The 20898-nt window shown below is 47.9% G+C and overlaps 7 protein-coding genes across 7 annotated transcripts; 4 read left to right on the top strand and 3 right to left on the bottom strand.

The window, feature by feature from the left end:
* Nucleotides 1-352: 352 nt before the first annotated feature.
* On the bottom strand, nucleotides 353-5583 carry TRIVIDRAFT_69206 (uncharacterized protein; the record flags this gene model as incomplete). Its single annotated transcript, XM_014097929.1, has 2 exons — nucleotides 353-2482; nucleotides 2542-5583. The coding sequence occupies 2 exons, from the start codon at nucleotides 5581-5583 to the stop codon at nucleotides 353-355; spliced, it is 5172 nt and encodes a 1723-aa protein (XP_013953404.1).
* Nucleotides 5584-6417: 834 nt separating this feature from the next.
* Nucleotides 6418-8499, top strand: TRIVIDRAFT_90332 (uncharacterized protein; the record flags this gene model as incomplete). Its single annotated transcript, XM_014097928.1, has 5 exons — nucleotides 6418-6686; nucleotides 6746-6820; nucleotides 6881-6957; nucleotides 7017-8134; nucleotides 8188-8499. The coding sequence occupies 5 exons, from the start codon at nucleotides 6650-6652 to the stop codon at nucleotides 8291-8293; spliced, it is 1413 nt and encodes a 470-aa protein (XP_013953403.1).
* Nucleotides 8500-8964: 465 nt separating this feature from the next.
* Nucleotides 8965-9612, top strand: TRIVIDRAFT_225073 (uncharacterized protein; the record flags this gene model as incomplete). Its single annotated transcript, XM_014097927.1, has 1 exon — nucleotides 8965-9612. The coding sequence occupies one exon, from the start codon at nucleotides 8965-8967 to the stop codon at nucleotides 9610-9612; it is 648 nt and encodes a 215-aa protein (XP_013953402.1).
* Nucleotides 9613-11309: 1697 nt separating this feature from the next.
* On the top strand, nucleotides 11310-14773 carry TRIVIDRAFT_193671 (uncharacterized protein; the record flags this gene model as incomplete). Its single annotated transcript, XM_014097926.1, has 9 exons — nucleotides 11310-11436; nucleotides 11615-12140; nucleotides 12180-12273; nucleotides 12319-12914; nucleotides 12960-13116; nucleotides 13185-13424; nucleotides 13500-14268; nucleotides 14404-14590; nucleotides 14707-14773. The coding sequence occupies 9 exons, from the start codon at nucleotides 11310-11312 to the stop codon at nucleotides 14771-14773; spliced, it is 2763 nt and encodes a 920-aa protein (XP_013953401.1).
* Nucleotides 14774-15412: 639 nt separating this feature from the next.
* Nucleotides 15413-16093, bottom strand: TRIVIDRAFT_49612 (uncharacterized protein; the record flags this gene model as incomplete). Its single annotated transcript, XM_014097925.1, has 1 exon — nucleotides 15413-16093. The coding sequence occupies one exon, from the start codon at nucleotides 16091-16093 to the stop codon at nucleotides 15413-15415; it is 681 nt and encodes a 226-aa protein (XP_013953400.1).
* Nucleotides 16094-16728: 635 nt separating this feature from the next.
* On the bottom strand, nucleotides 16729-18189 carry TRIVIDRAFT_92973 (uncharacterized protein; the record flags this gene model as incomplete). Its single annotated transcript, XM_014097924.1, has 4 exons — nucleotides 16729-17215; nucleotides 17276-17452; nucleotides 17519-17703; nucleotides 18118-18189. Coding segments are annotated over 4 exons (525 nt in total), but the record flags the coding sequence as incomplete, so codon positions are not given.
* A 402-nt stretch (nucleotides 18190-18591) lies between these two features.
* TRIVIDRAFT_58905 (uncharacterized protein) lies at nucleotides 18592-20270 on the top strand (the record flags this gene model as incomplete). The annotated part of the gene is made up of 6 exons (XM_014097923.1): nucleotides 18592-18876; nucleotides 18935-19227; nucleotides 19280-19505; nucleotides 19562-19623; nucleotides 19675-20089; nucleotides 20187-20270. 6 exons carry the CDS (start codon nucleotides 18592-18594, stop codon nucleotides 20268-20270), a joined length of 1365 nt encoding a protein of 454 aa, XP_013953398.1.
* Between the last annotated feature and the right edge of the window lie 628 nt (nucleotides 20271-20898).

Here is a 20898-nt window from a genome sequence, read left to right as displayed (position 1 = left end):
TTTTGAGAAATGTTGTAAAAATTCACTGAGACCAACTTTCTAATATGTATACACAATATGTTCAAGGCAACCCATTTCCATGTGGCTGCTCTCATCGTGAATTCTATCTATCTCCATGCAAACATCCCCTACCGTTCCGGGACACAAAATCAAACATCTGGTATCCGTACAGCCCGTTCCATCCAGCCAACCAGCCCAGGCTCCAAAACGAGAAAGAAAAAAAAAACTGTATAACAAACCACGACTAAAAGCCAAGTAAAATAAAGCAAAGAAAAAAAAAACATTCTCGACGCCGTACGATGCAGCATTTGCATTTATGCATGTCGTAATAATTTCATTCCCTCCTCATGCTCTAGGTGCTGTCCCTTCCTCGTCTTTCTGCTTCAAACAACTCTCGCTTCAGATCCATCAACATGTCCTCCATCTTGTATACTTCGCTTCGGGGCAGAGCCACCTGGCGTAGCTGCTCCAGACTGTTTTGTAATGTTTCCATGATCGTCAGGGCCTTTGCCTTCTTTTCCTCCTCTGCACGCGGCGGCTCGCTTTCCGCTTCGTCCACCACTGTAGCGTTCGCAGCTGCATCCGCATCGACGTCCATATTCCCTGGCAGTTGATGCGGCTCATCCTTGGTGCTAGGTACTCCTTCTTCTTCTTCTGCATCCCTGGTTGCTTCCTGGCTCTCAGCCGCTGCATCTGATTCCTTCTCCAGCTGTGACACCACCTCGTCGTCCGTATCCCCACCCCGGCGCTTCCTATTTCGCTTGCTGGATCGTTTCTGCGAACCGTTGGTCTTGTCTTCTCGCTGGCGTTGCTGGCGTTGTCTTCGAGCACTTCCCCTAGTCTCCATTCCTATGGACGCAGGTTCGTTCTCGCTCACCACTGGTACTTCGACTTCTTTCACAGCTTCGGATCGTTGCTTCTTCGAACGGCTCTCGCTCTGCCGCGACCCTGATCGCTTCCTCTTTCTTTTGCTTCCACCACCCTCACCGTCACCAACAGATCTCGCAGGAGTGGAGGGAATGATCGCAGGAGTGGCGCGCTTAGCTGCCCTGCGAGTCCTTGGGGGCGAGGGCGGTTGAGGTTCTTCGGACTGCACGCTGGAACGCTCATCAGAGCTGTCCTCAGCCTCGGCATTTTCTTGTAGACCGACGCCGCCACCCGATTCGATTTCATCCGCAAGTTTCATCATTCGGCTCTCGTCTCCTTCACTGAGGGCGAACGACGTGTCGTTAACCTGTGGAAAGATGGGCTTTTCAGGGCTGCTCCTAGCGTCGACAAACTCGTCATCTCCCGACCTTGGACTTTCCTCTACAGCGGCGGCATCACGTAACAGCCGTTTCTTGGTTGGGGTTTCGAGAAGCCGCGGTGGTTCTGGCGATGAGGAGACATCTCTATCCGACAAATCCGTCAGGTCTGATGATGATTCCCTTTCTATAAAGCTGGATGGAATAACGTCTCTCGAGCTGGTAACAAAGTCTTTAGTTTTTGTTACTGCCTTCTCGTTGGCCTTGCCGGCTGGCTTCTCTCCTGGTAACTGAACCTCCGATATTGCCTCCTGGTCACCAGGGACCGGCGAACCAGGAGGTGATGAAAACTCCCAGCTATCTAGGCTATCTAGGGAGCTAATCCTAGATCGAGATTGAATTTCTGAGAGAAGCGGGTATGGTCGCGGTACGGGAGGCGAAGACGGAGGATCGGTGTCGTCCACGTGCACAGGTTGGCCTCGCCTAGGAGTTGGTGTTGAGGTGACTAGGTTATCGTAGGACGTAGCACGACGTGGGGTTGTCTCTCCAGCCTGGTTATCAGTAGTGGCTGATGTTTCAACCGGTTTGGTCGAGTCTTCCTTGGCGAGAGATGGGGAGCTTGTTCGCATATCCGAGTAGATATTTTCATTTTCACGCTGCCTTTCCCGGACTTCTTTTTGTCTCTCCGTGAGGTGCTGAGAACCGTCTGCTGGAACCGGAGACGATGATGCAACAATAGTAAACTGGACCTGAGAGTTGTCATGGCGGAGTCTAGGAGTGCTAGTTCGCTTGGTTGATTTTGTGCGGCTTGGCTCAGGAGTCTCTTCCATGCGACGTTTCCGAGCCGACATCCGGGTGGCTGTCCTTCTGCCTGAAGCTGGCTCAGCATCCAAACGAGAAGAATCTGATGAGAGCACAACGATTGTTTCGTCTGGTAGCCGATTGGAAGGAGGAGCCTGAGCACCGAATGCACCACCAATCTTCCCAGTCTCTCCCAATCCCATACGTTGTTTCTTTGATCCTGCTTCTGAAGCGACAGATTTTAAGCTGTCAGAGCAAGACACTTGCTCTTCGTCCTTGGCAAGCACATTCCACAGGTCTATCGTCTTGTCAACAATAGTGGGCAGCTTGCTCTTGAAAGCAGAGGTTAGGAGAGGTTCCATTTGATCAAATTCATCCTTCGTCAGTTGTTCTCGCCCCGCAAGTTCCGCAGTTATTCGATTCCAAATATGAATGAGCTATCGCAAATTAGTACAATTGCATAAACAGTAGGGGTTTTATTGTGTGATATTCTTACAGCCTTTGATAGTAGTGATTCTTCGTCATGTTCGTAGCAAGATTTGTCATCCTCAATCCATAAACACAGGCTAGCCTGGATATTCGTAAAGGCCTTGACACCCAGTTGAGGGAAGCATCTGACCGAAAAGCTTTCAATGCTCTCAATCAAAGGTATAACCTCAGTATTGGAGTCGAACAGGGAAATCTTGCTGTAGAAAGTCCCCAGAGCCTGATTACCGAGTTTATGAAGGTTGTCAAATGGATCTAGTGAAACTGCTCGTGTGGCTGCCAGAGACGTCCCCCATAACCGCTGCCGAGTAGTATTCAGAGCAGTCCGATCACGCGGAAGCTTGGCAACATCGAAAAGCGCGCGGATTGCTTTGAGAGAAGTTGCAGATGGGGGGTTTGTGCTGCCATTTTCAAGACAGTCGAGTAGGGCCTTGGCCAGGGGTTCGACAACAACAAGAGCACGCCCAGCATCGCCGAGTTGCTCAACTACGTTTTCGGAAAGTCGCTCAAATAGCGAGAACCATCGATCTAACGGAAGCTGAGGGTATCCGACGAGCCCGCGTTCAAGCAAGGAAGTAATGTCTCGATACTTTGGTCCTAGTATTTTACTGCTACCCGCCAAGTTGGATGTAGGTTCGCCATTATCAAGAGATAGAGACAAGTTCTGTGCAGCTAACAGCCATGGTCCATACGGGGATGATGACTCTCTAGGCAGTAGTTGCAGGAGCTCGTGTGCCAGCTCCAGGCGCGCTTTTGTCGCTTTGCCGTTAAAAAAAGGTTCAAACACGCAAAGAAAAAAGTCGGACAAGGCTTCGTCATCGGTGACGCCTGGAGGGACAGAAGAGAGCATTGAGAAGAGGTGATGTAGAGGGGTCCGAATGATTCCCGGAGAGCTTGATCGACTCTGATTGTGAGATGGTGTTGCAATGGATTCGAAAGTGTTGCCTACTGTCATGGCGAGTTTCTTTTCTGTAAAGGGAAGGATGCCGAGTGCCTTGACGAGAATGTCGATGAAGTTCCTGACGCTTGAGAGAAACGCCGGAGCATGTAAGCTGCCATCTGAAGGCATTCCCGCTAGCCACACCTTAGACAACAAGCCAAATGCGTAAGCAAAGAACTTGGCAGTATCTTCCGACACTTTGATATCCTTTGCTGATGCCGCGGCAATTGACCCGACCAAGGCATGCCACAAGCGATATACCAACGAGTCTTTATTGGCCAGGTCAAGGAACCTTTTTTCCAGAAGAGGATTAACCGTTCGAAAGACTTTGTCACAGTTTCGCCTCACCCATTTCGAATCCAAGGGTGGAAGTTCATCTGGGTTTGCTGGCGGTGTCTCCATGATACGATCTTGTCTCCACATGCGAGGTGTAGCCACATCCAGGAGATTCGCCAAGATACGACCAGCCTGCATGAGACAATCTCCCGGAATTTCAGGCTTGCCATCCAAACCAATAAGCTGTGATAAAACAGGCTCAACGGCAACGTCCCATATTGAATCAGGGGAGAACTTATCATTCCCTGGAGCGAACGCATAATAGTAGAGATTGCATATGCCGCCAATGACTGTCCTTTGGAGCTTCACAGCTTCTTCTAGCTGTCTAGGATTTGCTCGTCTCCGTAGTTGACTGAGGAGAGGCTGACAGAGGGTTCCTAGTATTTTGGGGGTGCTTTTGCTATCGGCCAGGGTAAGGTAGATATACCGATTCCAAGCAAAATTTGCTTCCTGTTTTGTGGAAGCATCTGCCATGTTGAAGGCAGATTGGGCAAGAGTTAGCCAAGGGCCATAGTATTGCCACCTCTCCAGCGGGCACCGCATGAAAAGAATGATGGCACTCCATATCTGCGGTACAGCCGAAGCGCTTGTCCTGTCCTTGAGCATTTCTTGTAGCCTGTGAATATAAAATTCGATATATGTTTGATCGTCATTCGTTGTTTGGAATATTTCGCTCGTTTTCCGCATAAGCTGCTTCTCGGAACGTAGAGCAAACCCAGCCTCAGTCGCAAGGCTGATTGCTTGAGCTCGAATATCCTTGACGGTACTTAGCATATCCGAGAGCATATCCTTAAGCCAGTTTGAATGAGTAACCATATGCAAGCGTGCCTGTTTGACAAGGCGCTTATATATGTGTATCCGACTCATGACAATACTTTTGCCTTTGAGGTGGCCCTCTATATGATGCAGCGCAGTCACCAGGCGTCCCACTCGATCAGATGTCATCACCTTGGGCGAAAAGTTTTGAAAGGCAACAACTTGCATCAGATGCCGTACAACATCTTTGGGGGTGCTGGCATCCTCAAACGCACGAACAGAGTGGTCGATGACGAATATTCCAAAGTCGGATGTGAGGGTCGAGGCAATGGCAGGAAAGTGAAGAAACGTGGCGAGAAGTGTCAGGGCGTGGTTTATTAGCGAAGAATCGAGAGCTCCCGTGTCGGTTTTTGATGTGATATCACGCTGAATGAACTGCATGAACAGGCTCATCTTGTCTTGAAGGGCAACTCGGTCGGGGAGATTATTGGAGGCTTTCAAAGCCCTAGAGAGCACCATGTATGCATCGAGTTTCGAATCCCGGTCGGAACCAGCCAGTTGCTTTATTGTTGAGTCCAACATTTCGATTATGTTAGGCTGGCCCAATACCAAATCAAAATCTCCACCAGACGACAGTGTGCGTGGGGTCGGAGACGAGGACGGTTTGAGAATGCCTTTGATGGGCTTCGACGTGGGTGAAGGAACAGAGAGAGGAGACGACTTGTGGAGTTTTTCGATTGACCGATAGTCAATTGGATCCTTATATTCGGTGTGTGCCGACCAGACGACCTTCTTCCTCGCCCTGCTTGACATCAACTTGGAGTCGGGGACATCAGTCGACGTCGGGGTGTTGGCGGCTGGAGGAGTCTGAAGGCTGTCCTGGGGGTCGGACGAAGAAGCGCGGGTGAGAATGGTTTTGACTGAGAGGTCGCTCTCCTTGCCTGCTTCCCGTGGAGGCGTCGGGGGTCGAGGCGGCAGCGATTCGAGGTTGGATGATGGAGCCGGAGCTGAAGATGCCATGGCTGCGATGCAGCGCCGGCGATCTAGACAGCAGTGAATCAGCCAGAAGAGAAGCGCGGCACACTCGACATTGGGATCCCACAGAAGCGATTTCGAGCAGGACAAGCCAGGTCAGAGGTCGGCAGGGGAGAAAGAAAAAGTCATCAAAAGGGCCGCCTGGCTGCCATCACGGCCGTCGTTGCGATGAGCTGGGAGGAGGTACGGAGTGACACGGCCCATAATTTTTGCCGAAATCAATTAAGCAAAACGCGATCACGCTCAGTGCACGCCTCGACACGCGTTTTAGCGCAGCCCCCCACTGTAAGTTGGCAGTATAGCCGCTGTACTGGACGTTGCGCTGCGCTGGCCCGTGCCCTCAGGCGAATGTCGTCCCAAATTTGTCTTACAGGTACAAGCGATTTGGTGTCTCGGCGGAGGCTCTGCATGTACCTAGCAGCCCGCCTCTCCAGGGGCTGCAAACAATTTGCAGAGCTCCAGCGTCGCCTATCGCACCATCTCCGCAATTCCATTGCCACCGACGGAGCCGCTGATTCATCGCCACGGCCAATGGTAGCACAAAGAAGAGAGCTGTCCAGTTCTATGGGATGAGATGGAAAAAACATACAGCCAATATTTGCCTTGTTAATCGGCGGAAACCCCTGGCTTTTCGACAAGGTTGCGTCAGTCGTCTCATGAGGACATACGGAGCACCTTTTTTAATAAACAGGCACCGTCACATCTTATTAATCTCATAGCCCTTGCGCCCGGCTCTCATGACTTTTCCCGACAATCATCAGACCTTGATCGTCTCTGCCTCACCATTAGCATCTCTTCTTCCTTCCTCCAACTCCTGATCGCAGCTTACTCACCTCTCATCCTCTGATACTCCGTACGGAACAGCTGTAATCCGGTGGCGACCAGTCAGAATCCGACTCTATAGTTGGCAGCGGCTGAATCATTTGACCCTTTTCTTGCTTGCTCTTTTTTCATTTAACATTCGTCGACCATTTTTACGCGCAATCCGACTCACGCCAATTTCTCTCTGTTTCATGTCCTCTCGGCATCTTTAATCTGACTCGTTTTCGTCATGCCTGGTATTCAACTGGGCACGGCAACTGGCCCTGGTGAGCCCATTTAGCAGTCGCGGAAAACTCAAGACCTCGCTGTAGCTAACCCTACCCAGCAAAACTTAAGGCAGTGACCGAGTTGGTCAACAAGCTCACCGAGGATCTTGATAAAGCCTCACTTCTTCCCAAAGGTTTGTCGATGCCAGCATCTTTCTTTGGCTTGTAAAGCTTCTTTATTGACCATCCTTCAGACCGAGATGAGGCTCTGGAAGAACTGAAGATCTACGGGCGAGACCCCCGGAATGCAGATCCTATCTTTACCAAAGATGTCAGTAGTTTGGAAGCATGAGCTTATTTACACCACCGTGCCCGACTAACATTTTCAAGGGCATCTCTATGCTTTTACGGCATGGATTCAACAGCTCGTCCGGTGACACAGCCCGAGCTGCCTTGAGAGTTTTGGCTAATTCGATGCTGCTAAAACCTGAAACAAGGCGAATGCTCGTAGACCAAGGATTTGCTATAAAGGCTTGCGAAGGATTAAAAACTGACAACTGGGATAACGAGTTTCTCACGTCACGCATTCTCTTGCTTTCTACTTACGGAACAAAGGAGCATTTGGCTAATCTGATTGCTGAGCACCAACTCGCTGAGAATATCACGGAGAATCTCAGCCGCCATGCTAAGCTTGCAGCTACCAAGCCCGTACAGCCACAGCCTATGGAAGATATGGCGCTCGCCGAGATTCTTAAGCTGCTGTTTAACGTCACTCACTTTTGTAAAGATGAAGCCTCTCGATTTAGCTCAGCGGTGCCGCACATTGTCGAGTTATTCTGGAAACAAGATATCCCAACATCTAAGCCATTAGAGTCGCCTTTCGGTCCATTAGCCAATACTCTCATTAACCTCGATATATCCACGGCCACAAACCAAGCAGCCCTCTTCCCCAGCTCTGAACCCAATAAAGTCGCGGCTAGACTGATATCTCTCCTTGATTCGGCAATGGCGAATTATGGGGATAATGATATCGACGTTACCGTCACACCTTTAATCAGCACGATGCTCAAGGTCCATGAGAATGCTCCCAGCTCAGTCCGTCAATATATGAGCAGCAAGCTGCTCCCAACCGCAGAGGACCGACAATCAGTTCTTGGGAAAGGCAAGACACTATCCGCAAGATTACTGAAAAACTCGACCAACCCAATGGCTCCTGCTCTACGAGATGCCATCTCTCACCTCCTCTTCAATCTATCAGACAAGGATGCATCGAAATTCGTTGAGAATGTTGGGTATGGGTTCGCTTCAGGCTTTTTGTTCCAGAATAATGTACCGATCCCCGGAAATGCTTCAACGACCTTCAATGCAGGCGACTCTACCGGTGCTCAGAGGCTTGTAAATCCCATCACTGGGCAATTCTTGGATCAGGAAAAGGTTTCGGAGATGCCACCAATGAGTGAAGATGAGAAACTAAGCGAGGCAGAGAGATTATTTGTGCTCTTCGAACGGTAAGATCTCTCAATCACATCACGACATCGAGTAACTAACAGTTGGCCATTAGACTTAAGAAGAACGGCATCATAGATGTCGAGAACCCCGTCGCGCAGGCAATGCGAGAAGGGAAATTCCGTGACCTTGGCGATGATGAGGTGGAAGAGCTTGACTAAGCGTATCACCCCTCATGCGATGTACATGTACCCAGTTATTATCCGTTGCATAAACATCTTTTAGGGCATAGCATTGAAGTTCTAGAGTCTTTGCGAGCGGCAGGGTTTTGGTATACCTACTTAGACCAGCAGATATTTTGTTGTGCCTGAGGCGAAGTCAGTCCTTAGCATGGATACAATCGATTAATATACTATTTTATTTACCTTGAATTAGAGAGATGAAGGAGATACGGCTAAGCTACTAGATATATAAGAATCAACTTGCTGTGATTACTTCCGAGTCCAGCTGTCAATTAACCAACAGCTCCCAGAAGGAGAATCGAAGACTTCACGTGACCCAATACTTCAGATGAAATGGCATTCCTCCAGGCCGCAGCACCTGGAAATCACCCGTAACCACAAGAGGGCTGACGCGTTTTCTCTTCATCATCTCTCACAGGCGCATCGGTCGCGTTTTCCCCAGAGGTTACTGAACCCCGTCGCGTTAATTTGAACGCTGCAAAGACTCAGCAGCCATGCCCAGGTTATACGATGACCCTGAGAATGCGGAAGCGGAAGAGCTCACGTCTCAGTAAGAAGAGCGAGGTTCACTATCGCTAGGTATTCACGCGCTGATGTAACGCCTGGCTAGGCTCTTTGAAGAGGCTGGGTTGGTAGCGTCTAGTCACCAGATGTCACCACTACCAAACCCTCTCCACCTGCCAACAGATTCCCAGATTTCATCAGCCGATCGGTTCGCTTCCCCGGTTCACTCTCCAGTTTCGCCAGTCTACAAATCAACTAGATCTTCGACGCGGTCTTCACTCGCCAGGCAGCTTGATGATGTAGAAGACAAGCCAAAGAGTCCAGCGCATTCCAAAGACGGCAAAGATGGCAAAGACGGTGGAGGGCTATCCCCAGCCTTTGCTAAACCAAGACAGTCGTCCAGAGATCAAACTAAGCCTTCTAAGAAAGCTGCATCTCCCCTAAAGCGGGAGCTACGTCCAAGGGGACACATCAACTCGAAAGGCGCGGTTCGAAAAGCTGGACGAGCAGCCAAGGTAGTGCCAGCCAAGACAGTGCCAGCGCAGCGCAAAGGCAGACCCGCGAAGAAATCTAAGGAATCCAAAGCCACCGTAAGTGCTCAAGCGGCGGATCGAAATGAGTGGGAAGTGGAGAAAATCGTCGACTCCAGGATTGAAGAGGAGACATTGCAACACTTCTTTAGGGTTAAGTGGAAGGGCTTCAGCGACAAGCATAACACGTGGGAGCCAAAGAAGAACCTGGCCAATTGCAAGGGCCTAGTTGATGCCTATGAGAAAAAGGCAGGAAAACAATGATGAGGGCATGGAGCTCGGTGTTTTTCCTTGAAAATTGGCCTCGAGAGATGGTAATACCTCTGGGGAAAGGTATATAGTCGTTTTCCTATGCTGGGCATCTTTACCTCCTTTAGGGTAAGAGCTATTAATATCATATTGGTCATGGAGGAGGACATGAGATTTCTTCATCTTTGACTAGGGATGGCTAGAAGTCCTCTTTGCAGTTTATTGGCAAATGGTCTTAGTCACAGACCGAGAAATGGCAATATTTCGGCGTTATGAAACAAAAATTCAATTGTAGGATGCATAAACAAGAATCAAAGATTTCATCAAAAAGGTTACTAGACAAAAGGTCCATAAAATGGCGTGAATCAATTTGTTTGCTCCGTCCACCACTTGGCTTCGTTCACAAGTTGAATTAGCAATGCCTTCCTTCAACCAATTAGCTTGCGACCTTAGCTCAGCTGGGAGAGCGTCAGACTGAAGTTCCAACTTCAATCACCTGATATCTGAAGGTCGTGTGTTCGATCCACACAGGTCGCATGGCATTTATTTTTGGAATTTTCTCCTTTTGAGAAGCGATCCTCTTTGTAATGGAACTCGCCTATGCTTCTGGCATTTTTTTACCTTTTCTTTCTTGTTCGTTTTGTGTCGTAGGCAAGTCGGCGTCAATGCTTGTAAGATGATGGAAATAGTAAGGCTGATAATTTAGTACTGAAGTTGAGTTACTGCAGCAAACTAGTTGACCAGATAATCGCGAGAATCAAGTGGGTCATTATGGCCGTATAAAACGCTTTAGTTCTTTGATTTCTTTTTTCGATGACAAAATATGACTGACTAGGTACACAGGAAGACTACTATCACCAAGAATGACACACAGACGCTCGCTACTCAATACACATGAGGGGCCCCGAAGTCGGTAACATTTATTTGCATGGATTATATATCAACAACAAACACTGACTCATTGGCCTTTTTTTGTTCCTTTTTTTTTAAAAAAAAAAAAACCTGATTTCATTCAAGCTAAAATAATAGTGCTGAATATTAATCTGTAACTAATCAGTTTATACATTTGGAAACGGTCCTGCAAGCCCTGCCTCTCTAGCCTACGGTTACATACATGTATATTCTATTCATCCATCGTCCATTTCCAGACCTGTCAAGGTCTCTCGTTTATGTAGGCCAGCGTTAGTGTATTTTCTGCTTGGCAAGCTTACCGAAGAGGCCGAGTGAATGTTCATGCTTGTTTTCCGCTTCCCTGTTCCCTGGTTAACTTGGGGCTAGCTTGTGAGATCCCTGGCTCGCAGTGCTTGACAGCATCTGCCCTGCTGGTCAGATCCCCGATGGAGATAAGCACGTGTATGCAGACGGGGAAGATCGGCCAAGAAAGTGTCGCTTCTTATTGTGCATATCTGCAATACATGACACAAGCATGGGCCATCGCATATTGATATTTTGTTGCCATCTAGTGGTGTATTATCCGTCATATCTATACCGTAAAGTTCGAAATGGGTGTCGCGGGTTTTCTCTGTTAATTTAGTAACAGGGTAATGGCTATATACTACCTGTACGTTATAGTATTTTGCTCTGCGGCCATTACTCTGTAAACGAGCATCTCATTGCGGCAATAAAACAAACTGAGACGTTGCTACACATGCTGGAAACTGCTGTATACCTATTATATGCACTCTAATGTGTGCGCATGTACACATAGCAAAATGAGGGGTTTCATCAGGCAAACTGTGGTGGCTGCCATACAAATACAATGCTGCCCAATGATCAGGCTGCATCAAGAAGATTTCAAGGCCGTCTTCTTTTGGACCTATAATCCCATCCTGGCATCTTGTAGTCGATTGTTTCTCGGGTCTTGTTTCGCGTCGTAAGATTTTAATCTCTTGGAAGATTTTAATCACAATGGATCAACCCTCGCGCGACATTACTGGGAACCACTTTGGCAATAATAACACAATCCACTAAGGCGATGTTCATTACCACTCGCCCAATGACATAAAATGTCTCACAGACTTACGTACAACGGACCCTCGCCACGATAAAACTCGGATTGAGGCTACAAAGGGCGGCCTATTGAGAGATTCATACAGCTGGATCCTCCAGCATAGCCATTTCCAACAATGGCGCGACGACGAACGCAGCCGCCTGCTCTGGATCAAGGGCGATCCCGGCAAGGGCAAGACGATGTTGATCTGCGGTATTGTGAATGAGTTAAGCTCTGAAACAAAAACCAACACATTGCTATCCTACTTCTTCTGTCAAGCCGCCGACGAGCGCATCAACAGCGCTACGGCCGTGCTGCGAGGCCTTATTTATCTGGCTGTTGAGCAGCGCCCGCAGCTGATCTCCCACCTACAAAACAAATATAAGTATGGGGGGGAGGCAATGTTTAAAGATGTAAATGCATGGACTGCATTATCAGAAATCTTCTCAAATATTTTAGAAGATGCAAGCCTGGACCGGACTTATGTTGTTATCGACGCACTTGACGAATGTGTAACCGACCTACCAAAGCTGCTCGACTTTATCAATACAAAGTCCACTCTTTTTTCCCGCGTCAAGTAGATAGTCTCCAGTCGTAACTGGCTAGAGATTAAGGAGCGTCTTAATTCAGCCGCTCAGCAAATGAGGCTATGCCTAGAGCTCAACGAAGAGTCTATATCTGCAGCCGTTAATGCATATATCAAACACCAAGTCAAATAATTAGCCCAAAAGAAGAAATACAGTGCTACAATAAAAGATGCTGTTTACCACCACTTATCCTCTAATTCCAATAATACCTTCCTCTGGGTGGCCTTAGTTTATCAGAGTCTAGGGAGGATCTCATTGCAGAGTCCTCTCCGAACGTTAGCCGAGTTTCCGCCTGGACTCGATTCTTTATATCAGAGGATGCTGGAGCAAATACATAATTTAGAGGATAGCGATGCTCAGTTTTGTTACCAGATCCTTGCGACCGTGTTGCTTGTGTATCGGCCTGTTACAGTGGCTGAGCTTAGCACCCTTATTAAGTCTCCAGACAATAATCCCGCAGATACCGAGTTAATCAACAAGGCAATAGGACTTTGTGGCTCATTTCTCACTATGAAAGACAGCCAGGTTTATATTATCCATCAGTCAGCCAACGACTACTTAAGCAAGGCGATGCCTAATATCCTCCCCCCTAGCTGCGCCGACGTCCATGGTGTCATCCTCATGCAGTCATTACAAACTATGTCTACCACGTTACAACGGAATATCTATAATTTATACCCTCCTAGACTCCCAATCAACAAAATCAAAGCTCCAGATCCAGATCCGCTAGCTGCTATAGGGTACTCCTGCGTCCATTAGGTCGACCATTTCTGTCAAATCTATAGCAGCAATAGGCAGTCTCAGGACCAAGTTGACCATAGGTGCCAAGAGGTCTTCCTATTCCTTCGGAAGTACTTCCTATACTGTCTTAAAGCTTTGGGCCTTATGGGTAATGTAGAGGATAGGGTTCTTTCAATAATAAAGCTAGAGAGTCTACTAAAAGTAAGCTGATAGCGCTATAATAAGTAAAGTAAAACTAATCAATCAAAGGAAAGTCACCGGACCGCCAGTCATCCAACTACCAATTACTAGAACTTATCCAAGACTCACGGCGATTTATTCGGCAGAACAGTTCAGTAATTGCAGATAGTCCACTCCAGGTATATGCATCTGCGCTTATCTTCAGTCCATTAAACAGCTTAATACGGAAAGCTTTCGAAAAAGAAGAACCCGAATGGTTAAAGGTTAAGCCCGCAGTCGACTACCATTGGAGCCCTTATTTACAATCACTGGAGGGCCATAGAGAAGAAGTTTTGTCGCTGGCTTTCTCGGCAGATAGCCGCTACCTTGCCTCAGGGTCAGGCGATAGAACTATTAAGATCTAGGATGCAACAACAGGCAAAGTGCAGCAAACACTAAAGGGCCGTAGCGATAAAATTATCTCAGTAGCCTTCTCGCCGGATAGCCGTTACCTTACCTCAGGATCACGAGATAGCACTATTAAGATCTGGGATACAATAACAGGCAAAATGCAGCAAACACTAAATGGCCATATACGTCAGGTTAACTCAGTAGCTTTCTCACCGGATGGCCGCTACCTTACCTCAGGATCATGGGATAACACTATCAAGATCTGGGATATAACAACAGGCAAAGTGCAGCAAACACTAAAGGGCCATAGCGATAAGGTTAACTCAGTAGCTTTCTTACCGGATGGCCGCCACCTTACCTCAGGATCATGGGATAACACTATTAAGATCTGGGATACAACAACAGGCAAGGAGCAGCAAACACTAAAGGGCCATAGCAATGTGGTTACCTCAGTAGCCTTCTCACCACCAGATGGCCGCTACCTTGCCTCAGGGTCATGGGATAACAATATCAAGATCTGGGATACAACAACAGGCAAGGAGCAGCAAACACTAAATGGCCATATACGTCAGGTTAACTCAGTAGCTTTCTCACCGGATGGCCGCTACCTTGCCTCAGGGTCATGGGATAACAATATCAAGATCTGGGATACAACAACAGGCAAGGAGCAGCAAACACTAAATGACCACAACGGTCAGGTTAGGTCAGTAGCCTTTTCAGCAGATGGCCGCTACCTTGCCTCAGGGGCAGATCACGCTATCAAGATCTGGGATGCAACAACAGGTAAAACGCAACAAATACTAAAAGACTATAGCAGTCGCGTTAATGCAGCAACAGGTAAACAGCAGCAAATAGAAAGTCATAGCGGTCTGGTCCATTCAATGGCTTTTTCAGCAGATGGCCGCTACCTTGCCTCAGCGGCACATGACGCTATTAAGATCTGGGATGGAATAACAGGCAAAGTGCAGCAAACACTAGAAGGCCATAGCAATTGGGTTGACTTAGTAGACTTTTCGGCAGATAACCGTTACCTTATCTCAGCGGCACGCGATATGACTATTAAAATCTGGGATATAGCAACAGGCCAAGAGCAGCAAACACTTGAGTTTCAATGGCCAATATATTCTACATCCTCCGACGATACGGCATTAATCCTACATACTAAAATCGGCGATATAAAATTAGGCATAGAACATTTAACTGAAGCCCAATCTACCATAGTAGCCCAAGCTCTGGCTCTGGATTCGGATTGGGCTCAGGATCAAGATCGACGCCGACTCGTTGCTGATGATGCTCAAAAAGTAAACTATTATGGCTACGGCATAAACACCGTTACACGTTGGATCACCTGGAATGGGCATAATATGTTGCGGCTTCCGCCTGAATACGGGTATTCTTTATCGGCCGTATGGCAATATTCTCCAACTTCTATGTCGCCACAGATACCATTAACAGATTTAGCGATAGCTCTGGGAAATATTTCAGGGAAAGTGATGGTATTTAGGATGTCGAGTTTGGGGCCATCTTCCCTCTTATAAACTCTGAGTGTAACACGACTTCCTCTTTTTTTTAACAACTTTGCAAAGTGAAGGTCTTAGGGGACTATGTTAATTTATAGTATGTCTTGCGACGAATTTTCTCGCATCCTATAGAGGTACTGCAACTTGTAAGCTGACACGCAGGTGACTGTGACTCTGGATTTATGGAGAGCTAGAATTGGCTCATTGTTTATCTGGTAACAAGGAAATTTAAAATAATACTTTATACAAGTGACTAAAATAGACGCCACTAAATGCGATAACTAACAATGCCCGCGACGCCCATGTCGAGTTTTATTGTATCGCTAAATCGTAAACTACCTATGCTGACGCTTGGCTTCCAAAGTGCAATAAGTGAAACTGATATTCCGTAACCGCCCCTTGATCCCTTAGGCATTCGGCGTTTGCAGGGCATATCCATACAGGAGCTCCATCACTTTAGTACTAGGCTCCTCTTCCTCCCATTTCTTAACCAGCTTAAAACCAAGTTTGCCCAGTACGTTTTGACTGGGCCCGTTGTTATCCAGTGTGACGGCGGTAATGCGCTCTGGCTGTGGCTCGTTCTCGCTGCCCTGGACGGTGCTCTTCTCCACCTTGAGCTCGACTTCTTCTCGGGGAAGCGCCCAGTAAGCCTTGAGCACGGCGGTCACGAGCTCCGTTGCGATTCCCTTGCCCCAGAACTCGGATCGAATCATGTAGCCGATGACGGGCCAGCCGAGTTCGCCCTCGCGCATGTGAGAGCCGCCTGTGCCAATCATCTCGCCGGTCTCTGCCCAGCAGATGGCGAATTCGTACGCTGACTCGCCATCAGTGCCCGGTAGCCTGTTTGATAGAACCTTTTCGGTTTGTTCTAGGTCTGCATCGGGCTTGCCCTGTGATGTCCACTTCATGACTTCGGGCTGTATGCGGAGGAGGTGGAAGTCATTGAGGTCTGTTGCGGCGTATGGCCTGAGAATTAGGCGCTCAGTTCGAATAGGCTCCCGATCTGACATGGCCGGATAGGGTTTCGGTAGAGTTGTTTTGACTGTCACCCATTCTAGGGGAGCAGCGCCATTACTTGATTGTGCCATTGTGTAGAGATTTTTGTGATATCGACGGAGCAGTTTTGTAGTGTAAATGCTGCAAGTTCGGCAAACGCCAACGAAAAGACTCGAAGAAATCTTGAGCTTGAGCTAGATAAGACTGATAATGAATCTAGAAAAGAAAGAAAAGGAAGGCTTAGAGTCAGTTTAAGTATTCAGACAAAACGCCGCATTTTTTCTATAAGATGCAGACATCGTTCTAGCGTGAGTCATACCGGGTTGATACCGGATTGCTAGCTGAGAGTGGAATCATTACCCATCGTGTGGCATATAACTTTAATAACTTTTTTTTTCTCCAGTGGTTTGGACCGTTTGTAGGCGGCTCCTGATTAGTATTTTAGTAGGGACTTTCTTGGCTGTTTTCTCAAATGGGTTGGTCGGCCGAAACTTGTCGCCGGGTCCGCGCCAGCACGGCGAGCCCGATTTGGAAAGATTCGAGCGGACTCTTTTTTTATGTTCTCTAAAAGGGAAAACGGAGAGAAAACGAAGAGAAAAATCATAGGGTAGAAGAGGAATAGGCCGTTATTTGTCAGAGGAAAGACAAAATGCTACCCAAATGCTGCGTGGAATTGTGTTACTGCTGGTCCATGCACTGGAAACAAGAAAGATTGGGATGCTTCGTTGAAAGCTCAATTGTTTTGTATTGTGCAGCCTGAACTCGATAATTCGACTTGCCGAGTTTCCACCTGCTTTTTTCCCCCATTGAATTATCAGGTTGACACCGATTCACGTCTCGGTTGAATCAGTGGTGCCTCCCCAGCCATGAACACGGGACGCTGTACAAAAAACATAGAGACATTCACATTTCTTGCGTCATAAAATCTACTCCGTGTTCAGAATTTTTTGGTTCATTCAATGCTCTTCTTAACGAGCAAATGCAGTGATATTTCCATGATCCGTTGTAAACACCCGCAGAACCTAGCCCAACCGTCCTCAAAACCAATAACACATCTAAGCGAAAGTGGATGGTCGCTTCGCGCTGAACAGCTTCTGGGTGCTGGTCTTGGTGATGCGGTGGGGGAGAGGGAACTTCAGGCTCTTGGTAACCAGCTGCTTGATGTAGGGGCGCTTGATGTCGGCAGTCTTCTCGATCTCAACAACACGGAGGATCTGGCAAATTGTCAGTAATCAAGTAGCACCATCTGTGTCAGTTTCTCTTGTTCAACATACGTGGATGGACCTGAAACGAGCACGGTGGCGAGCAGCCATGTCGGAGTACAGGGACTCGACAGCATCGGTTCTGGTCAGCTCTCTGTACTCCTTGTACATGTTGTGAGTGCCAGAGCGAGAGTCGTATCGCAGCCAGATACCGAAGTTCTTGACCTTCTCGGGGTGCTTCTCGTGGATCTAGAATTCCCTCTTCGTCAGTTGCTGTTTTTTTCGATGGAATTTTCGCATTGGGAAACCACATACCGCCTTGATGCTGACGATCTCACCGGTGGCCTTCTTGACCTTCTTGAGACCACGCAAGAAGTACCAGTAACGGGACTTGGCGACCGTCTCGTTAGGGGCGAAGATGGTCATCCGGTACATGGAAGGGGTAGGGTTGGCCTCGGTGGGCAAGTGGCGGCCAATGACCTCGTACTCCTGAAGGCGACCTGATTATATGCTGTTAGTATCCAAGGCCACAGAGATTTCTGAGAGATGGGTTCCATCGAATGCGCGCTGTCGGTAGTCTCGTGCCAGAATCGCTGTTTATCTCCATGGTCTTCGTATCTCGAATTTGAAGAAATCTTCCATACTGAACTTCCTTGCTCTTCTTGGATGCAGTATGATGGATGTCAAGCCCAGTCCGTCCTCCTCCAGGCACCACACCATCATTCTTCAATCGATTGACTGAGTCGAGATTTCAGTTCGGCAGTTGGCGATTTTGTTGATTTTATGACGAAATTCGACGGCACCATATCCTCCCAACAACGCGCATTCTCGGAAGGGTGAGCTGTGAAAGGAAGATTCTTACCCATCTGGACGATCGTTAGTATGTACAATATCGAACAAAATATTCTTCCGACTCACTGTGACTGTGTCCTCGACAAATCGCGAAATTTGAAGATTGTCAAGTTAGAGGTGATGCAGCGATAATTTTTGTGTGCGGGTGAGTGGGGAGGGTTGAGCACCAAACTTGTCGCAGGGCTTTAACCTCCACAGCGATTGGTGGACAGCCAGATCCACAGCCCCAGTAGCGTTCGAAAGATTATCACGTGAAAAATCACACGCGAGCTCCGCTTACCTCACCCGCAAACTGGAGCTAAGAGGTACGTACCCTGATGCCTTTACCTTGTGGTGGTAAGGCGTTGGAGCTTCCTTTGTGGTATGGATAGACGTTCTTAGCTATATCAATCACTTCCTATAGAGTGCATCATCCCGAATCAAGCTATAATTCATTTTCCGCCGAAAGATTCCATCTGCGCTCTTGTACGAAGCGAGTTGAGAGCGAACTAGCATTCAACCGACCGAGCCTATTTCGGACTGTCATCGCCGTCGATATGAACGAGCTATTCAAAGGCTTTGCGAGAGCCTATGCTGAGCAGAATGGATACCTGCTCGCGGCAACGCTCTCACCAATTTCCCCACCAGAGAATCCCCAGCGGCTGAGATTAATCCTGAAGAGCAGCAATTCGTCCAGCATCAAAGGCGACATCAAGCACTTGATCAAATCTAATGCATCTCACCAGCGGGGTCTGGATCACGAGGAGATCAAAGGGTGGGTCGAAGTGTATGCCGCATATTGGAATGCTGTTGGGGACATTGTTGCCGGAGAGGATGGCAAGGTACCTAACATGAGGGCTGTATACTGAGAACCATGTGTGGCTGCTAACGCTGGAATAGTCAACGTGGACCAAGGTTTATGAATCGTGGAAGGAATTAACCTCCATACTGATTCGGGGGTACAACAACTTTGGGTTTGAGGCGTGGACAATTCCGTGTCTGTACATGATCGGCAAATACTTGAGATTATTCGCCATCAGATCTGATACGGAGCGTAGCCGCAATATTGGTGACAACTCTGGAGGAGCCTCCCTTATGCAGGATGACTTTGACCCAGAGACCGAAAAGCAAGGCCAGCTGAGGGATTGCGAGCAGCATCTGAAAAGAATATTCACACTTTGTCTTAATGACAGGTTTGTGATCTGCCTCAACATTGTCTCAGGTGATTCTAACACTCATGCTTAGGGCGCCACTCGAAGAATCCAGGAAATGGGGCATCTATTTCATCATCAACCTGCTGTTCAAAACATACTTTAAGCTGAACTCGGCTTCGCTCTCACGAACCATTTTGAAGACATTGAGCGCATACAGGGGAGATATGCCACCATTGTCAGCGTTTCCAAAATCTCAAAGAGTTACCTTTAAGTTTTACGAAGGAGTTTTATTTTTCCTCGAGGAGAATTACGTTGAGGTGGGAAGACACGCTTCATATTAATCGAGTTCGTAAAACTAACATTATTACGCAAGGCCGAGAAACATCTTGTCGAAGCATGGGAACTCTGTCACAAGGACGCAACGCAAAATTTGGAGTATGTCTGAGCATTCGATCGTCGTCCTGATGCAGTATTAACAATATCTAGGCGTATACTTACCTATCTCATTCCATGTCGCCTCCTCACTACCCACGTACTGCCCACTAAGGCACTTCTAGAGCCATTTCCGCGCCTACAAAGGCTCTTCTTTCCCCTAGCTCAATGCATCCGAAAGGGTGATCTCCGCGCCTTTGACGTCGCGCTACAGGAAGGTGAAGATGAATTTGTCAAGAGACGCATTTACCTGACACTTGAACGTGGCCGTGACATTGCCTTGCGAAATCTACTGCGCAAAGTCTTCATTGCAGGAGGTTTTGACGAGCTCAAAGAGGGAGAAACCACTCCAGTACGCCGCACACGAGTACCTGTAGCAGAATTCCGCGCAGCTATTTGTATGGGGAGCGGTGGAGAGCTGGTTGACACTGATGAAGTCGAATGCTTGATAGCGAATATGATCTACAAGGTATGGTTTCTAGTTTCTTTATTTTTAATTCGCAGATGCTTCTTATCAACCCTGGCCATGTCACCATTAGAGCCTTGTCGCTAACACCGAGAACTAGGATTTGATGAAAGGCTATATTGCCCGCGAACGAGGCATTGTGGTGTTATCCAAGAAAGGCGCCTTCCCAGGCACAGGCGTCTAAAAGAGAGTAAGATTACACCATGTGATCATGGTTTCTTTTAATGATACTCAGAGTTTTTCTGGCCTCGTAGCTTCAGACACGAAGCATCCCGCAGCTTAGTACTTCTGGGAAGAAGGCTTGAGCGCATGCGCATGTTGCGCTGCTCACTGGCTATACCTAAGCCTAAACTACTATGGCACCCATAGCATAATAGATAGCCAAGATATCCAGGTCTAAAAGGCAAATAGGACCTTTTCTTAGCAGCCGCTTCATCCAACAGCCACACCACTTGGTTGGTTGTCCAGACGCGCCCTGCATGTGCATGCCCTCCACTACTACCACACCTGTCATCTGCCTGGTTGTATTTGCATTGAACTAATGACTCATTCCCGAAAACATATTGTAGGATCTGACCAGGATGCCCGTCATATGCACGGCTTCTTCCCCCGGGAGTGAGTAACGAATGAGAGCCTTGGCACTTTAAGCAATGCTTTCAAGATCACATCACTTCAAGCGCCATGCTAAATCCAAGGAAACTGGCTTTAATTTAACAACTGGAGTATACCGAGCAAATCTTTTCTGCTAAACCAAAGAAATATCCCATTTCCATACAAACTCAGTGTGTAGCTCTAACGCAACGAACACTGTA

Source organism: Trichoderma virens (genome assembly GCF_000170995.1).
Source record: "Trichoderma virens Gv29-8 chromosome Unknown TRIVIscaffold_84, whole genome shotgun sequence".
In the NCBI taxonomy this organism is placed as follows: Eukaryota; Fungi; Ascomycota; class Sordariomycetes; order Hypocreales; family Hypocreaceae; genus Trichoderma; species Trichoderma virens.
This window is presented reverse-complemented; position numbering and strand designations above follow the sequence as displayed.